This window comes from Mustelus asterias, chromosome 7 (genome assembly GCF_964213995.1).
Source record: "Mustelus asterias chromosome 7, sMusAst1.hap1.1, whole genome shotgun sequence".
NCBI lineage: Eukaryota > Metazoa > Chordata > Chondrichthyes > Carcharhiniformes > Triakidae > Mustelus > Mustelus asterias.
In genome coordinates this window covers 123,645,288-123,669,122 of record NC_135807.1, presented here as the reverse complement: position 1 = coordinate 123,669,122, position 23,835 = coordinate 123,645,288, and the positions used below count along the sequence as shown (strand labels likewise).

At 47.7% G+C, this 23,835-nt stretch overlaps 1 protein-coding gene across 1 annotated transcript in view; it reads right to left on the bottom strand.

Annotated features, from left to right (window-relative positions):
* fer1l6 (fer-1 like family member 6) overlaps positions 1-23,835 on the bottom strand; it is a 193,476-nt gene that overhangs the window by 133,994 nt on the left and 35,647 nt on the right. Inside the window, exons 4-7 of the mRNA XM_078215513.1 lie at positions 20,147-20,201; positions 19,925-20,056; positions 13,697-13,759; positions 9,353-9,431 (exon numbers count right to left, since the gene is read on the bottom strand). Coding sequence (XP_078071639.1) covers positions 9,353-9,431; positions 13,697-13,759; positions 19,925-20,056; positions 20,147-20,201 — 329 coding nt within the window. The remainder of the gene's footprint in view (positions 1-9,352; positions 9,432-13,696; positions 13,760-19,924; positions 20,057-20,146; positions 20,202-23,835) is intronic.

Sequence of the window (23,835 nt, the reverse complement as noted above, 5' to 3'; positions counted from 1 at the left end):
TCGGGCGAGACCATAGAAGACTACGCCAATGAACTCCTGCAGCTTGCCAGGGGTTGTGACTGTAAGGATGTCTCCGCCGAGCAGTACATGCAAGACCTCGCCCGAGACGCGTTCGTAGCAGGGGTAGGGTCCTCGTACATCAGACTTAAATTATTAGAAAAGGGGAAACTCAACTTGACCCAGGCAATGGGGATGGCCGTGAGGTTGGAGGCGGCGTCGAAGAGCTTGGCGCTGTACCCCGAGGACCACGTGCAGTCAACGTGGTTGGAGCAAGCTCTGCTCCCTCCTCGCCCCGCGAACCCGCGCTCCCAGATCGATTCGACGACGGCGGCAGCTCCAGGTGGCCAGCGATGCTATTTTTGCGGTGGGGCCAAGCATCCACGGCAACAGTGTCCGGCAAGAACGGCAATCTGCAGCCAGTGCGGTAAAAAAGGCCACTACGGCAAAGTCTGCAGGTCCAAACCTAAAAACGGCAGTGCAGCTTGTAACCCTCCAGAACGGAGACCATCTCTTTCGGCGCTGCAGTACCCACGAGGTCCGACCACGTGCGATCTCAGGACGGCGCCATCGTGGCAGACAGAGGAGGAGGAAGACCACCAGGAGTCGCTGCGCTTGGAGCCCTCGGCCACATGCGATTCATGGGGGCGGCCATCATGGTCCACGACGACTAGGAGCGACCAGCAGGGGTCCTCAGCATCCACATCGGCAGCATGCAGCAGCGACCAGCAGGGGTCCTCAGCATCCACATCGGCAGCATGCAGTGACACCCAGGGGCCAACGGTGGCGTCGATCTCTCTGGATCAGACCAGGCATTACAGACTGGAACATTCCATGATGGAGGTAAAGGTTAGTGGCAGAACTGTAAATTGTCTGTTTGACAGTGGGAGCACCGAAAGTTTCATACACCCTGAAACTGCTAAAAGGTGTGGACTCCGGGTTCTCCCTGCCAAACAGACAATTTCCATGGCATCACAGTCCCGGTCTGTACCGATCCAAGGACAATGTATGGTAACTCTTGAGGTACAGGGCACAGTTTACGAGCAATACAGGCTCCTTGTGCTACCTCACCTTTGCGCGCCAATTCTCCTCGGACTAAACTTTATGGCCCACATGAGGAGTGTGATCCTACAGTACGGTGGGCCACTCCCTTCACTGGCAGTAGGGAACCAGCCGCAGCCTCCAAATTGCCCAAAGCGCCCCGCGTGCAATCTATCCACCCTGAAGATCACGACACCATCCCTTTTTAAAAATCTGGTACCTGGCTGCAAGCCCATCGCTACTAAAAGTAGGCGTTACAGCGCTGAGGACCGGATCTTTATTAGATCTGAGGTTCAGCGGCTCCTCAAGGAAGGGATCATACAGGCCAGTGCTAGTCCGTGGAGAGCGCAGGTCGTGGTAGTCAAAAGCGGGAACAAACCTCGGATGGTCATCGACTATAGTCAGACCATTAATAGATACACGCAGCTGGATGCGTATCCTCTCCCGCGCATTTCTGATATGGTCAATCAGATTGCGCAGTACCGAGTGTTTTCTACCATAGACCTTAAGTCCGCCTACCATCAACTCCCCATCCGCCCAGAGGACCGACAATATACGGCTTTTGAGGCGGATGGTCGTATATACCAATTCCTCAGGGTTCCATTTGGTGTCACCAATGGGGTCTCGGTCTTCCAGCGTGCTATGGACCGAATGGTGGACCAGAACGGGTTGCGGGCTACCTTCCCGTACCTGGATAACGTCACCATCTGCGGCCATGACCAGCAGGACCACGACACGAATCTCCAACACTTTCTACGCACTGCATCTCGCCTGAATCTGACCTATAACAGGGAGAAGTGCGTATTCCGTACGCATAGGTTAGCCATCCTCGGATACGTGGTGGAAAACGGGGTCATTGGCCCTGATCCAGACCGTATGCGCCCACTCACTGAACTTCCCTTGCCCGCTAGCACGAAAGCACTGAGGAGATGCCTCGGGTTCTTTTCGTATTATGCACAGTGGGTCCCCAACTATGCGGACAAAGCTCGTCCGCTCATTAAGTCCACGACCTTCCCACTTACGCCGGAGGCCCAATTGGCCTTCAAGGTTTTGAAAAGCGACATCTCGAAAGCCACGATGCACGCGGTGGATGAATCCATCCCTTTCCAGGTGGAGAGTGATGCATCGGACTTCGCCCTAGCCGCCACACTAAACCAGGCAGGCAGGCCCGTCGCGTTTTTTTCCCGCACCCTTCAAGGCCCAGAGATTCGGCACTCAGCGGTGGAAAAGGAGGCTCAGGCCATTGTGGAGGCAGTCAGACACTGGCGCCATTACCTGGCAGGGAAGCGGTTCACCCTGATCACGGATCAACGATCCATGGCGTTTATGTTCAGTAACACGCAGAGGGGCAAGATCAAGAACGATAAGATCTTGCGGTGGAGAATTGAGCTCTCCACCTATAATTACGATATTATGTATCGTCCAGGGAAGCTCAATGAGCCCTCGGATGCCCTCTCGCGCGGAACATGCGCCATCATGCAGGAGGACCGCTTGAAGGCTCTCCACAATGATCTGTGTCATCCTGGAGTCACCAGACTCTACCACTTCATAAAAGCCCGCAACCTACCCTACTCGGTGGAGGAGGTCAGGTCAGTTACTAGAAGTTGTCGGATTTGCGCAGAATGCAAACCACACTTTTATCGACCAGACCGGGCACATTTGGTCAAGGCCACTCGCCCTTTTGAGAGGCTGAGTGTAGATTTTAAGGGCCCCCTTCCCTCAACGGATCGGAATGTCTATTTTCTTAACATAATAGACGAATTTTCCCGGTTTCCGTTTGTTTTCCCCTGTGCGGACACGTCGACTGCCACCGTCATCAAGGCATTCAGTGAGCTTTTTACCCTGTTCGGGTACCCCTGCTATATTCATAGCGACAGGGGCTCGTCGTTCATGAGCAACGACTTGAGGCAATTCCTGCTCTCATTCGGGATTGCCTCTAGTAGAACCACGAGCTACAACCCTAGGGGTAACGGACAGGTGGAAAGGGAGAATGCTACAGTCTGGAAGGCTGTCCTACTGGCACTGAAATCCAAGGGCCTTCCAGTCTCCCGGTGGCAGGAGGTCCTTCCAACTGCGCTCCATTCTATCCGCTCCCTCCTGTGTACGGCAACCAATGCTACTCCCCACGAGAGGATGTTCTCATTCCCTCGGAAGTCGTCCTCGGGGACCTCATTGCCAGCCTGGTTGACGTACCCAGGACCCGTCCTTCTGCGGCGCCATGTGAGGGCTCGCAAGTCCGACCCCTTGGTCGAACCGGTCCAACTCCTCCACGCCAACCCTCAGTATGCCTATGTGGCATATCCTGACGGGCGAGAGGACACTGTCTCCATTAGAGACCTGGCGCCCGCAGGGGACGTAGCAACTCCTGTCGCTCCTATTCCCCCAGTCACAGATCCACTACTCCTCATTACTTCCCCAGACGTGGCGCGGTCAGCACCGGGACCAGTGCATAACACTTTTACTCCCATGTACAGCTTGCCTGAGACTCGGAGATCGGTGCCACCATCATCACCACCACCACCACCACCAAACGTTCCAGGATCCCCTACACCATCGCCTCATCAGGGCCGGCCGGCCCGGGAGTCTTTGAGGGGACAGCCAGATGTTGTTTTGAGAGAGCCACCGCAAGCACCTGCTCCGGTTTCGCAACCGGTGTTGAGAAGATCGCAGCGTCGGTGTGGTCCTCCAGACCGTCTGGACTTGTGAATCCTGTTATTTTTTTTGTCATTGTCTGTTTTCATCCACCCCGCCACCTTTGGTTCCTAAAGGAGGGGTGAATGTGGTGAACCATCGTTGGTTCACCACTGGGGTTGTTATTGTATTACTGTTGGGCTAGGGTGTTGTTGTTATGGGGGTTGTACTATGTTGTTGGGATAGGGTGTTTACCTGTCCTAAGTGTTATCATGGCACACTCCAGTGGGGTCCCGCCTCCGGTGGCAGGGTATAAGACCCCCTGCTCCGGCAGGACCCCTTCAGTCTGAACGGGTGAATTTGTGTTAGTAGTTTCATTGTTAATGTATTAAAGCCTTCAGTTCTAAAGCCTTGTTTCCGGGTGCTCATTGAGGTGCATCAGTTAGCATGGCCAATCGACCTAACCTGCACATCTTCGGACTGTGGGAGGAAACCGGAGCACCCGGAGGAAACCCACGCAGACACAGGGAGAATGTGCAAACTCCACACAGACAGTGACCCAAGCCGGAATTGAATCTGGGTCCCTGGCGCTGTGAGGCAGCAGTGTTAACCACTGTGCCGCCGTGCCACCCATATTTATTCAGCATTGCTGACAAGGCCAAGATGAATTGCCGATCCCTAATTGCTCCTACCTGGGGGTGAGCCACTTTCTTGAATCACTGCAGTCTGTGTGTTGTAGGCACATCCACAGTCCAATTCTCTTCGCACACCAAGTGGTGCACAAAGACAGACTTTTCTCTGTTTACATAGCTAGTAACCCCTGGAACAGATCATTCATAGCTTGAGGGGCACCTCTACAAATCAAGCATGACTGACCAGGAGTCTCTCCCACTCTTACCACCAGCCATTGATGTGTTTGAAAGGATTTGCAGGTTGACACTCAACCTGTTTGGCCGCGTTATGACCGCACCTTCCTTGGTCATCAAGTCCTGGGATGGCACTCGAACCCAGAGCTTCTGGCTCTGAGGCAGCGACGCTATCCACTGCGTTATAAGACCTCACATTCACAGTGTCCGTCTAAAATCTCTACTGGGACACACTCCACACCCAACAAACATTTTATTCATTCATGGGACGTGGGCATCGCTGGCTGGCCAGCATTTATTGCCCATCCCTTGAGAAGGTGGTGATGAGCTGCTGCTTGAAACGCTGCAGTCCACGTGCTGTGGGTTGACCCACAATGCCGTTAGGGATTGTTAGCCTCTCGCTGGCGCACCTCCACAATCTGGGAACGTGGCCCCGTGTGGTGAGGTCCCAGGTTTCAACTTCCATGGAGAACCTGGACAACTCTTTGAGAATGGGCCGGGGAAGATGAGGCCATCTTCTTGATGAGTGGAAGATGAGGAACAGTTCAACTTGTGATTGTGGCCATCCAGGTCAGAGCTTTGCCCAGAACTCTGAATGATCCACACGGTGGCATCACAACCATTCGCACTGAGTTCGCTGGAGACGTGAATGGATTGTTAATCTCGACATCAAACTGTAACGGCTTCCCCACTGTTCAAATAAAATAACACACCGTGCTGTTAGGGAGGGAGTTCCAGGATTTTGACCTGTAACAGTGAGGGAATGGTGACATAGCTCCAAGTTAGGATGGTGCATGACTTGGGGGGGGGGGGGGGGGGGGAATCATAGAAGAATCATAGAATCCCTACAGTGCAGGAAGAGGCCATTCAGCCCATCGAGCTGCACCTACAACAATCCCACCCATGCCCTATCCCCATAACCCCACATATTTACCCTGCTAACTCCCCCTGTCAATTTAGCATGGCCAATCAACCTGAACCACACATCTTTGGACTGTTGGAGGGAACCGGAGCATCCGGAGGAAACGCACGCAGACACGGGGAGAACGTGCAGATTCCGCACAGACAGTGACCCAAACCGGAATTGAATCCGGGTCCCTGGCGCTGTGAGGCAGCAGTGCTAACCACTGTGCCACTGTGCCACCCAATCGCATGCAAGGTGCGGGGTGCGATCTTACCAGCCGTTCATGCCATGCTCCTGATCCAGCGAAGTCGGAGAATTTGGGATTGGGAAAATCCCACCGGTGTAAATGGCCGTAACATTCTGGCCAAGATATTTATAAGCACCTGATATGCAAAAACCAACAGTTCCAGGTTTACTGGTGACTCTGCAGGAAACCTTTACTCTTTCCTTTTTTTGAACAGAAATGCATTCTTCAACGTGCCCTTAAGCACAGTGGCACTGTAGTTAGCACTGCTGCCTCACAGCTCCAGGAACCCAGGTTCAATTCCGGCCTCGGGTCACTGTCTGTGTGGAGTTTGCACGTTCTGCCTGTGTTTGCGTGGGTTTCCTTCGGGTGCTCCGGTTTCCTCCCACAGTCCAAAGTTGTGCCAGTTAGGTTGAGTGGCCATGCTAAATTGACCCTTAGTGTCAGGAGGATTAGCAGGGTAAATATGTGGTGTTGCGGGGATAGGGCCTGGGTGGGATTGTGGTCAGTGCAGGCTCGATGGGCCGAATGGCCTCTTTCTGTACTGTAGGGATTCTATGATTCTTCAGCTCTTTTTAATTGATCATATGAAGCTTTTGAAAAAAAGTGAACCACAAAATGAAGCTTTCAAAATGAAACAGCATAGAGGTTTACAGCATGGAAACAGGCCCTTCGGCCCAACTTGGCCATGCCGCCTTTTTTTTTAAACCCCTAAGCTAGTCCCATTTGCCCGCATTTGGCCCATATCCCTCTATACCCATCTTACCCATGTAACTGTCTAAACACTTTTTAAAAGACAAAATTGTACCTGCCTTTCCTACTACCTCTGGCAGCTCGTTCCAGACACTCGCCACCCTCTGTGTGAAACAATTGCCCCTCTGGACACTTTTGTATCTCTCCCCTCGCACCTTAAACCTATGCCCTCGAGTTTTAGACTCCCCTACCTTTGGGAAAAGATATTGAATAAACAATTCTGTTATCCGAGTTCTCAAAATGCTGGTGAGGGGGTAAATTAATTAAATTGTATAATGGGAGTTACACAAGTGAATCTGAAAGTGAAAAGTAAGTCTTGCACGGCAACTTAATGATTGGTAAGCAGATTACTTGATGTTTTCATGGCCTCACTAGTCTGGTGCAGTAAATGACTTCATCGGTGCCTTTACTCAAACTTTATCATCTCGGGCACCCCATCGCACCCAGCGCCACATAGCCAGCTCAGCTCTGAAATAAGCATTTGAGAAATAGGAGTACAGTTCACAGATTTGAGATAGCTTTTCTATCAGAAGGCTGCAATAAAGTCTGTTACTAATTTATTATCGTCATTTGTCGATGGAAAGTACACATCTCGAGTATTGCTGGAAAAAAGTATGTGCTGTCAAAGTTTCTCATTCTGCACTTATCAGGATAGTTCACAAGAACACCAAGTTGTAACGGTAAGAACAATTTAACACTTCATAAATAATCAAAAGAGAAAATGCTGGAAAATCTCAGCAGGTCTGGCCTGCTGAGATTTTCCAGCATTTTCTCTTTTGGTTTCAGATTCCAGCATCCACAGTAATTTGCTTTTATTACTTAATATATAATCATTATTTGTTCTTTTTGGAACTCTGCTCTTTGTTCCAAACTATTTCATTCTGAATCTTCCAAACACTGCAGATTCCTGATCCCTAACCAGCTGTATGCTGACTAACCGACTCAATTTTCAATATATTTTCCCACCATCGATATTGTTTTCCCTCAACAGGGTTGGAAGGCATTTTAAGCCTCTTCAAAAGAAGAACAGTGTTCTCTCCTGAACTCCAGCTTGCCACTGTTTTCCAACACAACCCAAATCAAATCAATGAATAATTTGGGTTGAATGTTCCTCCTGGGCTGCTACGCAGTTGCAGTCAGGCAGGATTCCCACCCACCGCCCTATCCCCCACCCATTTTCCTGCATCAGGGCTGGTAACATATACAAGGTTGGTTTCCAAATTGACCTCAATGCCACCAAGAGGGATCCTACTTCCACCAGGGAATAGAATTCAACAATGCTGCAATGGGGAAGTTGGACCTTTCTTGAACAGAAGAAGGAGGCCATTCGGCCCATCGAATCTGCACCGACTCTCCGACAGAGCATATTACCTAGGTCCTATCCCTGTTATCAGTTATCACAGTTAAAGTGGCAGAAGAGGCCGAAATATTTATTTTTAAATTCCAGTGAAGGATCTCAATGACCTGGCCGGAACAAAGAGATAATAGGACTTTCCCTGTAAACCCAGGGCTGTGGGTTAGCAATTGGCGAGAGTTCTATCCTCGTACTGCCATTGTGGTCCATGTAGTGGCAGCAGAGAGGGAAACTGACCAGGCCCCACCTTTGACATTTGAAGGCAGTCTCAGATGGCTCACTTTCCCACAGGGGTGTAGGGACAAGGGAATAGCGCTGCAAATTCAGCTCGGTGGTGACAAAGATGGAAATCCAATGATGAGCCTCTTCCTTTCAGTTTCTTTCATTTTAACCCCACCGTACAGCACATCAGCAAAAAAAAACAGCCCTTCATCTGATCTTGGTCACGCTTGCCCGCATCATAATCACATCAATGTTAAAATTCACTGCAGGTGAAAGAGTTTGGTTTGATTGCGGGAGGCTGTGTATAAATGCAAAGTTTTCTTTTTACTCTTTGAAGAGGTCCTATTGGGTAAATTGGATCGAGCCCTGGAATTTGCAGCTTTCTCAATCCGCCAAATCCAATGAAATTAGTCCCAACCCGGGAATTAAACTGGGTCAGTGTACTGGGAAAACTGATCCAGCAGAGAATCCAGTTTCTGAGTGGACTAACAAAGCGTCTTAACACAGACAGGAGGTGCACAAGGGATTATATCCAGAGCTTTAATCATAGTAGTCTAGTTAAAAAAAACCCAAGAAAATATCCAGAAAGAAAGTAACGTGTCACAACAGCCAATTTGATATTAGCAATCTTTCTTTAATAAATGATACACATCCAAAGCTACATCATTTCTAATTTCAAATGTTTTGCACCAAATTCTGTCATGACATTCAAAATAATGAAATATATTAAGGAGAAGCTTGCTAATAGCTTGGGGAGGCAATGGCCAAGTAGTATTATCGCTAGACTATTAAGCCAGAAACTCAGCTAATGTTCTGGGGACCTGGGTTCGAATCCCGCCACGGCAGATGGTGGAATTTGAATTCAATAAAAAAATACCTGGAATTAAGAATCTACTGATGACCATGAAGCCATTGTTGTAAAAACCCATCTGGTTCACTAATGTTCTTTAGGGAAGGAAATCTGTTGTCCTTACCTGGTCTGGCCTACATGTGACTCCAGAGCCACAGCAATGTGGTTGACTCTCAACTGCCCTCCAAGGGCAGCTGAGGATGGGCAAGAAATGTTGGCCAGCCAGCGATACCCATGTCCCACGAGTAAATTTTTAAAAAAGAAATACAAGGTATTCCTGGGTCTGCCCACACATTGCACATTGTGTAGCTCAGGATACAATTCCGGTAAACGGAACTCACCCAATATTCTTCCAGATGGGTGCTGCGATATGTCCAAACCTTCCGATGTTCCAGGGAAGCACATCCCCGCCATCACCTCACCCCCAGCCTCCACCTCCCACACCCCCAACCCCAGAGCTTCGATTTGAGCCGATAACATTTGAGCGTACCTGGTTCATTGTAAACCGTTCCCACATCCAGTTTAAACGCTCCTATCAATGTTCCACGGATCAGTTTGGAATGCAGAACCTGCATAATTACATCAATGTTTATACAAATAGGAAATGAATGAAAGGTTTACTGACTTGGAATCATGTTCAGAAGAAAGATAAGATATCCCCCTTTTATTCCTGTACTTATTTGCCAAGGAGCAGCTGTTCCCCATTGTTGAAGGGTCAGTCACGAGGGAGCATAGGTTCAAGGTGAGGGGCAGGAGGTTTAGGGGGGATGTGAGGAAAAACTTTTTTATCCAGAGGGTGGTGACAGTCTGGAAGGCACTGCCTGGGAGGGTGGTAGAGGCGGGTTGCCTAACAACCTATGAAAAGTACCTGGGTGAACTTGGCACATCGTAACATTTAAGGCCATGGGCCAAGTGCTGGTGATGGAATTAATTCAGGTGTTTCTTGCGTGTTGGTGCAGGCTCGATGGGCCAAAGGGGCTCCTCTGCACTGTATGATACTATGATGCTACTAAAGATGGGGAAACATGGATCAGTTAATTTGCTGATAGTTCTGTATTCTTGTAATAAAGGTAAACTTTTGGGTTTGAAATTTGGGCCTAATTACGCAAACAAAACTAGGAGACAATTTTCCATAAATGGATTTTAGTCAGTATATCTTCAGAGTCTTTTTATGGTTTCCCTAATAGATCGCTTATTCATTAAATATAACCCATTTGTATAATTCTGATACTGTATTAGTATCTAAAATCATCCTTTAATTACTGAACACACTGCATTGTGTGTCTCAGGCCCTGGTTTTAAAGGGGAACAGGTGGAGTGGGCAAGAAACATGGAGAAGGTAGTCAAGCTGGGGGCGTGAGGACCTACAGATCCAGCTGTTTGTAACAGCTGGGTCTTACTTGTCTAAATGTTCCCACTAAACCCCAACCTCATCCACTACCAGAGCCTGCAAGAGCAGGGTGTCAGCTGGTGAGCTTCCCAAGGTGATCTGAGGAGGTTTGCCAGCGACAGTCACAAGGTGGAGAAAGTGAGGGGGTTTAAACTGGGGTAAGGGAGGCCCAAAGCTTCCTGTGCAACACCAGCAGGAGCACCTGGTCCACAGCACATCCAAAATAGCCAGGCCTGCTTTCAATAGGCCCAATCTGCATAGTTAAGGTGGAGGATTAAGTGACTGTCTTAATTTTTACTGTACCCTCCACCCCCAGAGTCAATTTCTATCTGTTCTGGGCATGGGGGATGGGGGCTGGTGGCAGGGGTGGGGGCACGAGTGTGGGGGGGGGGAGGCGGGAGGTGGAGGTAGAGGGTGGGGGGAGTTACAATCGGAGCCATAAAGAGAAAAAGTTCCCAGTTCAGTCCTTGTTCTGTTCAGTGTTAGCTGACCTGAGTTTATAGTCAGGGCACAATTATTGGTTTCAACATTCCTATACAAAGTTAGATCAGTTAGATGTTCCACTTCGGATCATGATTCCCAATTTTGACCATTAATGGTTCTTGCCAATAGGACATGGGGCGGCACGGTGGCACAGTGGTCAGCACAGCTGCCTCACAGCAACAAGGACCCGGGTTTCTGTGTGGAGTTTGCACTTTCTCCCCGTGTCTGCGTGGGTTTCCTCCGGGTGCTTCGGTTTCCTCCAAAGATGTGCGGGTTAGGTTAATTGGCCATGCTAATTTGACCCCAGTGTCAGGGGGATTAGCAGGGTAAATATGAAGGGTTACAGGAATAGGGTCAGGGTGGGATTGTGATCGGTGCAGACTCAATGGGCCAAATGGCCTCCTTCTGCACTGTAGGGATTTTATGATTCTATTCCATGAAGAACTTGACCAGGCTCCAAGTTAAGAATTCTGTTGACACTCCCACAGACTAACACAAGAAGATGGGCCACTGGTGAAGTCCTGAAGCATCATGATTTCCAATAGAGCCATTCAAGGATTGAGACAATTGTATTTTTAACTGCAATAAAAGGCAATTTTGTGTGGCCTGAGTTTTGCTCAGTTCATCCTATCCAGCACTGTATTTATCAAGGATTTGGTCAAAGTATCAGATATTTCCTCTGCCAATCCCAAACTATATGACGTTTGGGTAAAATCAAAAGCAGAGGATTGTTTTTGAGTGTAGAGACCCAGAAAGAGATTTCCTCTGAGTGACACATAATCATCAAACCTGCTCTGTAGAAAGGAGTTTATAATTTTATTACACAAAGGATTTCTTCCCTTGTCCTCGAATGGACTGTGTAAATCTCAAATGTGTGCAGGAGGACAATGATTTGATGTTCCATTTACATCTCTCTTGTCTTCATTAGTTTTATATATTGGGGCACAGTGCAAAAGCAAGGAAATTACGCTAAACCTGTACAAAACACGGGTCTGGCCTCAACTGGAATATTGCGTCCAATCCTGAGCACCACACTGAAAGCATTAGAGACGATGCAGAAAAGATTCACGAGAATAGTGTCAGACATGGGGAACTATTAATATGTCGCTAGATTGGAGAGGCCGGGGCTGCTCTCTTTGGAGAGGTGAAGATTAAGAGAAGATTTGATGGAGGTATTCAAAATCATGAGGCATCTGGGACAGAGTAGATAGAGAGAAGCTGTATTCATTTCTGGAAGGGCTAAGAGCCAGAGGACGCAAGAGGCAGAATGTTTCTATCCCACCCACCATGGGAATCATAGCGGGCGTGACACGGATCATGCAGATGTCCATTGACTCGAGCCGGATTTTCCAGCCTTGGGACAAGTGCAGCCGGATAATCCCGCCCAAGGGCATTTATTCTTCATCCCTAATTGCCCTTTAGAAGATGGTGGTGAGCTGCCTTCTTGAAACACAATGTGGAGATGCCGGCGTTGGACTGGGGTAAGCACAGTAAGAAGTCTCACAACACCAGATTAAAGTCCAACAGGTTTATTTGGTAGCAAATACCATAAGCTTTCGGAGCAATGCTCCTTCGTCAGATGGAGTGCTCCATCTGACGAAGGAGCAGTGCTCCGAAAGCTTATGGTATTTGCTACCAAATAAACCTGTTGGACTTTAACCTGGTGTTGTGAGACTTCTTACTGTTCTTGAAACACTGCAGTCCTTGAGGTGTGGGTAGACCCATAGTGTTGTTAGGGGAGGAGTTCCAGGATTTGGATCTAGTGACAGTGAAGGAACGGCGATATATTTCTGAATCAGGACAGTGAGTGACTTGACGGGGAATCTCCAAGCGATGGTGTTCCCAGATGTCTCTTGTCTTTCTAGATGGTAGCGGTCATGGGTTTGGAAGGTGCTGCCTAAGGAGTCTTGTTGCGTTCCTGCAGTGCATCTTATAGATGGTACACACTGCTGCCACTGTTCTCCAGTAGTGGAGGGAGTGAATGTTTGTGGAAGGGCTACTAAACAATTTGGCTGCTTTGTCCTGGATGGTGTCAAGCTTCCTGAGTGTTGTTGGAACTGTACTCATCTAGGAAAGTAGAAAGTATTCCATCACACTCCTGACTTGTGCCTTGCAGATGGTGGACAGACTTTGGGGAGTCAGGAGGTGAATTACTCACCACAGGATTCCTAGCCTCTGACCTGCTCTTGGAGCCACAGTATTTACTTGTCTAGTCCAATTTTTTGGTCAATGGTAAGCCCCAGGATGTAGATAATGGAGGATTCAGTGATGGTGATGTCATTGAATGTCAAGGAATGATGGTTAGATTCTCTCTTTTTGGGCGTGATCATTGCCTGGCATTCTTGCATGGCACGGACATTATTTGCCACTTGTCAGCCCAAGCCTAGATATATATTGTCCAGATCTTGCTGTTTATGAACATGAACTGCTTCAGTATCTGAGGAGTCACGAATGGTGATGAACATTGTGTAATCATCAGCGAACATCTGCACTTCTGACCTTAGGGTGGAGGGACGGTCATTGATGAAGCAGCTGAGGGTGGTTGGGCGTGGGACACTACTGCTGCTTTTGTGGCTTTCAAAAGAGAATTGGATCATTATGGGAAGAGCGTGGTGGGCAGAGGGGAGATGAAACTAGGTGCATTGCTCTTTCAGAGAGCCAGCACAGATATGATAGGCTGAATGGCCACATTGTGCATTGCAACCGTTCTATGATTCAACGGAAATAGCAATTAGGGTTGATCCAGCAAACTGCCAACGCACCAGTGCTCAGTTTACCTAAACCCTGCATGCTTTAATCACAGCGAGGACACTCACGCTTTTGGATGACAAACAGGCCAACTTTTCCTAAATTGTAATATGATTCAGTTACAGTACACTGGGCAGTTAGAACTTTGCAACCTCCTTTATCATTTGTTTACAAAATTCAATTTAAAACGTGTATAATCTTGTGATTACTTACTGAAAGTTTAATGATTCTGTCAAACAATATTTCTGTTGGACCGATGTAATCAAATACAAAGTACTGCAAAGATAAAATGAAAAAGTAATCAATTGTGTCACAGTAAATACTTTATGCAGTTCAGCTTCCAATGTAATACCAACATAGAAATGTCAGGAGTATCCAAAATGTTACTTAACCTGGAATCATAAAACCACTGCAGTGCAGGAGGAGGCCTTTTGGCCCATCAAACCTGCCCAACAACAATCCCACCCAGGCCCTATTTCTGTAACCCCACATATTTACCCTGCTAATCCCCCTGACACTAAGGGGCAATTTAGCATGGCCAATCAACCTAACCCACACATTTTTGGAGTGTGGGAGGAAACCGGAGCACCCGGAGGAAACTCACACAGACACGGGGAGAATGTGCAAACTCCGCACAGTCGCACAAGCCGGGAATTGAACCCGGGTCCCTGACACTGTGAGGCAGCAGTGCTAACCACTGTGCCACCATGGAACAAAGAGGGAATTAGGAAAAGCTGCTTTGATGGGCCAAATTTGGCCCAATTGATGGGCCAAATGGACTTAAATTTCTTTTTTGTTCATTAGCTCTAAATTCTTTCTTGCTGTCTATGGAAATTAGACTAAAAAACTCACCGAACATAAGAAATAGGAGCACAAGTGGGCCATTGGGCCCCTCGAGCCTGTGCCAGCTTTCAGTAAGATCATGGCGGATTGTCTACCTGGTGTTACCCTTCCTCCACAATCCTCAGATCCCTGGATTCCCCACCCAAAAACCTGGCAACCCCTAACGTGATAAACTCAAAAATGGAGCACCTCCAGCTCTCAGCAGAGGAGATTTCTTGGTGAGGAAATTACTCCTCATTTCAATACAAGATAGCTGACCCCTAATTCTGAGACTGTGATCACTTGTTCTAGATTCCCCAGCCATGGGAAACAGCATCAACCTACTAGAGCCCTTAAGAATTTTGTTCGCTTCAATTAGATTATTAGGCTGAATTTTAACTCCCCCCCCCCCCCCCTCCGCCCGCCAACCATCCACCATCAATGGGCTTGCAGGCAAGACATAGGCTTGTTAAATTCCCTGAATGGTCTTCTCGCTGCCCACCCTGAACGCCCCGCAATTTTATAGTGGGACAGGCAAGGCCGAGGCCAGCCTGCCCATGCCCCAACTGAGGCCTTTAAGTGGACAATTAATGACCACTCAAGAGCCATTTTCCATTTGGCCTCAATTTGTAGGCAGGCAGGAGGAGTTCAGGAGCAAAAGGGAAGCCCAGAAAGTCACCCAGCTCAGGCTTTAGGTGGGGAGTGGGAGGAGGGCGGTGTGGTGACAAGACCTACTTCAAAGGCCTCCATACCTCATCGGACAATTCCACACAAGATGTGCCTCCTGTCGCTGCTTCCTTCCTCCCGGTCTCTCCATCAAGACCTCCTAACCCCCTCTCCCCACAACCCTCCCCTTAGGCTTTGCCTCCAAATCCCTGCTGTGTGACCAGCTGCACTTACCTGGACTCTGAGACTCAGAATCTGGGTAGACAGTGCGGAGGGAAGTGGCAGGTTACAGAGGGACATAGATAAGCTGCAGAGCTGGGCTGAGAGGTGGCAAATGGAGTTTAATGCGGAAAAGTGTGAGGTGATTCACTTTGGAAGGAGTAACAGGAATACAGAGTACTGGGCTAATGGTAAGATACTTGGTAGTATGGATGAACAGAGGGATCTGGGTGTCCATGTTGCTTAGATCCCTGAAAATTGGCACCCAGGTTGATAGGGTTGTTAAGAAGACGTACGGTGTGTTAGCTTTTATTGGTAGAGGGATTGAGTTTCGGAGCCAGGAGGTCATGCTGCAACTGTACAAAACTCTGGTGTGGCCGCATTTGGAGTATTGCGTACAGTTCTGGTCGCCGTATTATAGGAAGGATGTGGAAGTGTTGGAAAGGGTGCAGAGGAGATTTACCAGGATGTTGCCTGGTATGGTGGAAAAATCATATGAGGAAAGGCTGAGGGGCTTGAGGTTGTTTTCGTTAGAGAGAAGAAGGTTAAGAAGTGACATAATAGAGGCATACAAGATGATCAGAGGATTAGATAGGGTGGATAGTGCGAGCCTTTTTCCTCGGATGGGGACATAGCTTTAAATTGAGGGGTGAGAGATATAGGACAGATGTTAGAGGTAGGTTCTTTACTCAGAGAGTAGTAAGGGCGTGGAATGCCCTGCCTGCAGCAGTGGTGGACTCGTCAACGTTGAGAGCGTTCAAGTGGTTATTGGATAAACATATGGATGATATTGGAATAGTGTAGATTAGAGGGGCTTTAGATTGGTACCACTGGTCGGCGCAACATCGAGGGCCGAAGGGCCTGTACTGCGCTGTAATGTTCTATGTTCTATGTTCTATGCTTGGAGTCCATTTCTGGGACCACTCAGTTGCTGGCCAATCAGATTGGCTCTCTGAGGCAGGATTTCATCCCAAGTAAGGGGCGAAGGTTGTGTCTGCAGCCCATTAACGTTAGTGTTAGATGACTTCAAGGTAGCCAGTATTCGTGAAGATGCACTTCCCGCTAACTCTGAGTTGTTCGTGAGAAACGCAGCCATTCAAAAAACCTTGCTCCCACTCTCATTCTTCTAAACTCTCGGGAATATAGGCTGAGTATCTTCCCTCATAGAACAATCCACTCATCCTGAGAATGAGTCAACTGAACATTCATTGCACTTCCCTTAAGGCAAGCGTATCCTTATTTAGATATGGAGAGCAGTACTGTGCACAGTACTCCAGGTCTAGCCTCACTAAAGCTTTGTTTTACTATCCAAATGGCAAAACAATGGATAAATTGTTTGCACAAGCTTCTTTCTTTGATAATTCTAGACAATTATAGTTGGAAAATAATTTGAGTAAAAGATAACAGATTAGATGTAACCTCAGGATTTTTTTAAAAACTGAACACTATTTGAAATTGCTATTCTTTAAATATCTCTTTCAATAAACTAAGTGTGTAATGACTTAGTTTGAGAGGCTGAATACAGCTGTGAAAGTATCTGCATTACCTATAGCTACTGAGAACATGGACGGAATTCTCCAGCTGTTCACACCGGCAGGATTCTCTGGTCCCGCTGGCAGTGAACCCCCACCCGTGGGTTTCCCGCTGGCGTGGGGTGGTGTCAATGAGAATTCCCATTGCCAGTGGTGGGAATCAGAGAATCCCGCAGCTGGCTAACAACATGCCACCTCCCGCTGGCAGGAAACACGCAAGGTCAGAGAATCGTGCCCCATTTTATGAATTGACAAGTTATCCATACAATAAACTAAATCGCTAAGGGAAAGTGTAACATCAATGTATATTTACTTGTAAACTCAATCAATTTATATTTGTGGCATTTTGTGAGCTTGATATTTTATTCTTGAAATAAAAATCAATATCACGTTTGCCATTACCTCTAAATGTCTATTTCACTTAGCAGAGAACACTACCCAGTTTGTGCATTTTTTGTTGTCCTTATGCTGTTATATATTTAAGTGGTTGCATGATTGCTTTAAGAGCCAGTCACATGATTTGATGGTGATGTCATTGGGATGTTTCAGAGGTTCCTGCTTTTAGTTTCAATTACTACTCTTTCCAGGCAACAGTTACTTCAATAAACCTCTTGTTGTTATTTTGAATCTACATGTGCAAACCACGTCTCTATTCTTGTTGTTTGAAACCTACAACCCCGAACATAGTTAGGGCATACCACACGCAATTTATGAAATATTTTTTTACAGATATATATATATTCTTCTTCCTGTTCTATGGCTCCCCATGCCACACTTCAGGGGGTGATTCTCCCACCCTGCCACGCTGGTTTTCTAGGTTTCAGCCGGGGGGGTGGGGTGGTGGGGAGGTGGTTCAGCCAGCAAGGGGGAGGGTCTGCTGGGGGGGGCTGTCTGCACTGTGGGGAGGGGGGGGGTTGATCGACATTGCCGGGGTGGGGGGCTCGATATCAGGGCGGGCTGGGACGGAGGAGGATCTGGGCTGGCCCGGGAATGATCGGGGTGGAACCCACGATTGAGCCGTGGGGGGGGTGGGGTCAGAGGGGCAGGATTGTGGGGGTCCCGGACTGACCAGCGATCGAGCTGACCAGCAATCAGGAGGCTGACAGTGCGGGGCCAGTGCGCATGCGCAGAGGCCCACTGGCTCCCGGGCGGGAATAAGTCCCTTCTCCTTGTTTATAATGATATTCACACTGGTGGCCTCTGCAGTGCAGAGTGTGGAAGATTCTTGTCTGAACACCCACTGAAAAAAGCAGCGTGAACTACTCCAGTTTTCCCCCGAATTTGACACTTGGAATTTTTTGGGAGAATTCCACCCATCATTCCTAATAAAGTGTGTGAGTGTGCATGTGTGTACATGCATGTGCGCATATGTGTAGTGAGCAGCAGGTTGGGGCAGGAGGATAGCCAACTTCCAGTCCATTTACAATAACATTTTATTACTGAGGAATTTTCAGACAGTTGCTCTATGGAATTTTCTATCTATCCCAATGTGGACAAAAACTGGTCTCCACTCAGCAATCCCAGAGCAACACAATGAAGATCTGAGAGTCAATGTGTGGAGATCCTCAGGTGCGATCCCAATGATCCTGTGCACTCTGCCTAGTTTCCTCAAATGGAGACAGAGGTCGGAATTCTCTGGCCGTTCACGCCGGTGGGATTCTCCGGTCCCGCCGGCAGCAAACCTCCGCCCGCGGGTTATTCATTGGTGTGGGGTGAAGCCAATGGGCATTCCCGCTGACAGCGCCGAGACCAGAGAATCCACCACTAGCAAACAACGCGCCACCTCCCACCAGCGGGAAACACGCGGCTGGGTGGCTGGAGAATCTCGCCCAGGGTGTAGGAGTTCCAAAGCAGTGCTTGTGAATTATGGGTGAAATCTTCAGGCCTCCCATCTGATAGAAATAAGCCATGGGTGCAAGCATTTACCACTGCATTGCTGCTGTCCTTGTAACCAGTGCCATTCTGCTATGCCCTTTGAATAGGTGGCCTAAGTATGTTCCTGAAAAAAGTGTCAAGCTGACTTAAATTGGGTCCTATCTTGTCAATGGAAACCAGGTGCCATTTTGGGGCTAAATTGGGAGGAGTATAGGCCACACTCATTCTGCCTTCTCCCTACTGGAAGCTGGGAAGATGAAGAAAGATAAGTTGTTCATGGAATCTGAGAGGCTGAAAGTGCTCCTGAGAAGTAGCCTGAGCCTTTATCCTTCTTGCTCCCCTCCATCCCCACCATTTGAGGATTGAGACCACTCACCCCTCCCCCCTCTACCCCGAAGCCATCTGATAATACACTAACCCTGATTTTGGCTGACTGACCAGCACTGACCAGGCCTCCCGATAGGAACAGCAGACATCCAGACAGTTTCTCAGATTTAACACTCTCTTTGTCTCTTTCTATTACCTCCATCACTGAAGGTGGGCAGCGGCAATGTTTGAGCCTGTTGTTGGTCTCTGAACAAATATCTCAAACACTAATGGACAGATCTCAACAAAATCTGGTGGTACACAGGCAGGTATAGCCCGTGGAAGAACAGGTTAGTTTTTGGCAAAGATGCGTATGCCTGTGCTGGAATTTGTAAGGATCTGTTAACTTTGGGACAGAGGGAAAATCGACCTTTTTGAGGGTATTGCGTTTATTTGGAATGCTGTTGATTATTTTGGAATGTTGTGGATTGCCACAGCTGCCGTGATGCAATTTTCTTTCCAACTGTCAATATTTGAGCAGAGTTTTCTGAGCAGGTTGCTGGATGGGGATTAGCCTCGATGAGGTGAGGAGTAAATTTTTCAGTCTCACCCACCGTGGGCATCATCATGGACAGGACAGAAAATTTGGCAGAGTATTTAAAGGTCTGGTGACCTCGAACGGGAATTTCTGATCTCGGGGGTGGGCACAACTGGAAAGTCCCGTCCGGAAACTTCTAATAAAAATATTTCTTTTTTTTTAGATTTTTCGTTACAGATGAGCATGAGACAGAGAGGGAAAAGCCTCAAAGGAAGAGTTGCCTAATTGAAATAATGTTGAGTTAATGCAGCATGACAGAGTGATGTGATCTACAGAATGCTAGGGGCTTTATTTTTGGATTCCGGTGTTTTGGGGTTCTCTCTAAGCTCACGTTTTTTTCTCTCTTACCCTTACATGCTAAACCATCATAATGTGTTCACAGCACACGTGTCATTATTGACATGAGCGATTCAATATTTTTACCTCATTGAAAAAAGGGGAATTAGTCGCCTCTTTCACTGTTGTTTGCTTTTTTTCATCTCCGACTTCAATTATCACTGTTGGGTCGATATTTTCCCCAGCCAGCTGTCTCGCCTCAGTAATGGTTATGGCAATCTGATGCACACAGGAAACAAGAGTTCTCGAGTGAATAGTTCACCAGTTAAACAGCCATTGGAAAAAAACATTGAAAATATGTCCTCCTACCTGGTAGTGTTGAGCCTTGTTTTCAGTGGGATGTATTTTGGACACTGGTTTTGATCTGTGCAGAATATTTTGTTAACGAAGTGCGATTTTATCCAGCTATTTCACAGTTTAGCAATGTAAATAAATTACTTAAATCAATAATTAATAACAATCTGCTCATATTATAAAATAGCTATTGGGAGAGAATAGTTGATTAATCCTCTAGGTTAGGTGGATTGGCCATGCTAAATTGCCTCTCAGTGTCCAAAGATATGCACATTAGGTGGATTGGCCATGCTAAATTGCCCTTAGTGTACAAAGATGTGTAGGTTATGTGGATTGGCCATGCTAAATTGCCCCTCAGTGTGCAAAGATGTGTACATTAAGTGGATTGGCTATGCTAAATTGCCCTTTCATGTCCAATGATGTACAGGTTAGGTGGATTGGCCACGGTAAGCTGCCCCTTAGTGTCCAAAGATGTACAAGTTAGGTGGATTGGCCATGGTAAGCTGCCCCTTAGTGTCCAAAGATGCGCATGTTAGGTGGATTGGGCATGCTAAATTGCCCCTTAGTGTCCCAAGATGTGTAGGTTAGGTGCATTGGCTGTGCTAAATTGCTCCTTAGTGTCCAAAGATGTGTAGGTTGAGTGAATTGGCCATGCTAAATTGCCCCTTGGTGTCCAAAGATGTGTAGGTTAGGTGAATTAGCCATGCTAAATTGCCCCTTGGTGTCCAAAGATGTGTAGGTTAGGTGGATTAGCCATGCTAAATCACCCTTTAGTGTCCAAAGATGTACAGGTTAGGTGGATTGGCCATGCTAAATAGTCCCTTAGTGTCCAAAGGTGTACAGGTTAGGTGGATTGGCCATGCTAAATTGCCCCTTAGTGTCCCAAGATGTGTAGGTTAGGTGCATTGGCTGTGCTAAATTGCCCCTTGGTGTCCAAAGATGTGTAGGTTGAGTGAATTGGCCATGCTAAATTGCCCCTTGGTGTCCAAAGATGTGTAGGTTAGGTGAATTAGCCATGCTAAATTGCCCCTTGGTGTCCAAAGATGTGTAGGTTAGGTGGATTAGCCATGCTAAATCACCCTTTAGTGTCCAAAGATGTACAGGTTAGGTGGATTGGCCATGCTAAATAGTCCCTTAGTGTCCAAAGGTGTACAGGTTAGGTGGATTGGCCATGCTAAATTGCCCCTTAGTGTCCCAAGATGTGTAGGTTAGGTGCATTGGCTGTGCTAAATTGCCCCTTGGTGTCCAAAGATGTGTAGGTTAGGTGAATTAGCCATGCTAAATTGCCCCTTGGTGTCCAAAGATGTGTAAGTTAGGCGGACTGGCCATGCTAAATCACCCTTTAATGTCCAAAGATGTACAGGTTAGGTGGATTGGCCATGCTAAATTGCCCCTGAGGGCGGGATTTTCTGGCTGCGCTCGCCCCAAGGCCAGAAATTCCCACCCGAGTCAACGGACCTTTGCATGGTCTGCCCCCGCCCGCTACAATTCCCATGGCGGGCAGGATGGGAAAATTCCACCCTTAGCGTCCAAAGGTGTGTAGGTTAGGTGGATTTGCCACGGTAAATGTGTGAGGTTATGGGGAAAGGGTGGAGGGGAGGGCCTGGATGGGATGCTCTTTCGGAGAGTTGGTGCAGACTCAATGGGTCAGATGGCCTCCTTCTGCACTGTAGGGATTCCTAGATTATAATCAGTTTGCAAATTGCTTATCGGGGGTGAAAATCCTGGATGACCCCATAATAGGGCAGGCACCCCTATAAGTCAAACACAGCAGTAATGGTGAGGTAAATGCACAAGGCTGCCCAGTAAAGAGACCAAAAGGGAAAATGCTGGAAAATTTCAGCAGGTCTGGCAGCATCTGTAAGGAGAGAAAAGAGCTGACGTTTCGAGTCCAGATGACCCTTTGTCAAAGCTTTTTTGCCAAGTAAAGATCCATTTACTAAATATGCGTGCGCATACGTACTAGAAACAATGGTCTAATGTTTGGAAACATTTCTCTGAAGGATTTGTGGCTCAAAGGTTTCTGGTTTTAACCACACTCAGTCAGCAATCCTCAGCCTACCCGTGTCAATTTGATAAGGCCTTGCTTCTATTAAAAAGTTACAGAATAGGTAGGAAAGATTTATGGCCAACACTTGACCAAGTACATATTTATTTTAGTTAGAGTGGCGTCTGGTTTAATTTATTTTGAATATATATTTTTGTTTCTCGCATGTAGCTTAGCGAGGCATTGAGAAGTGGAAACACAAATCGTTAGCTCGCGGCCACCTAAGTGCAAACAGCAGATGGTGACTGGGAAATCAAAGAGAGGGTTTGCTGATAATCATAGAATAAAATAATCCCTACAGTGCAGAAAGAGGCCATTCAACCCATCGAGTCTTCACTGACCACAATCCCACCCAGGTCCTATCCCTGTAACCCCATATATTTATCCTTCTACTCCCCCTGATACTCAGGGGCAATTTAGAATGGCCAATCCACCTAACTCGTACATCTTTGGACTGTGGGAGGAAACCGGAGCACCCGGAGGAAACCCACGCAGACACAGGGAGAATGTGCAAACTCCACACGGACAGTGACCCGAGGCCGGAGTTGAACCCAGGTCCCTGGAGATGTGAGGCAGCAGCGCTAACCACTGTGCCACTGCACCACCAGGAGTAATGGATAATTTTACTCCTAATTGTAAAGGTGAAGCACGCCCAAAGTGAAGCAAATTGTGAGCAATTCGCTGAAGCCAGCTCAAAATCATATTAACACAGGGCTGCAGATGTAGATTTGGGTGGAGGTGGAGTATTGCTGCTACACAGAATGATGCTGATTGCCCAGAGACAGGCAGCATCTTGGGCCACTCAGTGTACATTGACGTCATTGTAGAACATTGCAGGCTGCACAGCTAGGACCACGTGCTGCTGACTGTTCCCACCGCCACCCCCCCCCCCCCCCGACCCCCAACATTCCCTGGGATTCATCATAACTCTAATTTCTTTGCCTTGGATCTCTGCAGAGAGCAGGAAATAGTGACATTGAGGAAACTTAAACAAAGAAAGGGTAGAGTCAGAATCACGGCCCTTTCAGACTTTGAAAAAACTCAGCCTTGTCAGCTTCCTTATAACTGCAGAGATAGAAAGATCAGACACACTGATAGGCAAAAAATGAAGAGAAAAGAAATCCAATATGTGGAAGAAAAAAGGCAAAACTAAAATAAAATAGCTTAATAACCCCAAAGGTAGAATTTTATTGCATCATTCCGGTTGTTCTGCAATCGAGGCATCTATCGTGTGTGCGCATACACATCACTCAGCATCCTGCATGTACACAAAACCAACATATATACACATCGAGTATCCTTCATCCATCAAGAATGTTGCCTGGATTGAGTGGCATGCCTTATGAGGATAGGCTGAGGGAGCTCGGTTTTTTCTCCTTGGAGAGACGTAGGATGAGAGGAGACCTAATAGAGGTATATAAGATGTTGAGAGGCATAGATCGGGTGGACTCTCAGAGGCTTTTTCCCAGGGTGGAAATGGCTGCTACGAGAGGACACAGGTTTAAGGTGCTGGGGGGTAGGTACAGGGGAAATCTTTCACACAGAGGGTGGTGGGCGAGTGGAGTCGGCTGCCGTCAGTGGTGGTGGAGGCAGACTCAATAGGGTCTTTTAAGAGACTCCTGGATGAGTATATGGGACTTAATAGGATGGAGGGTTA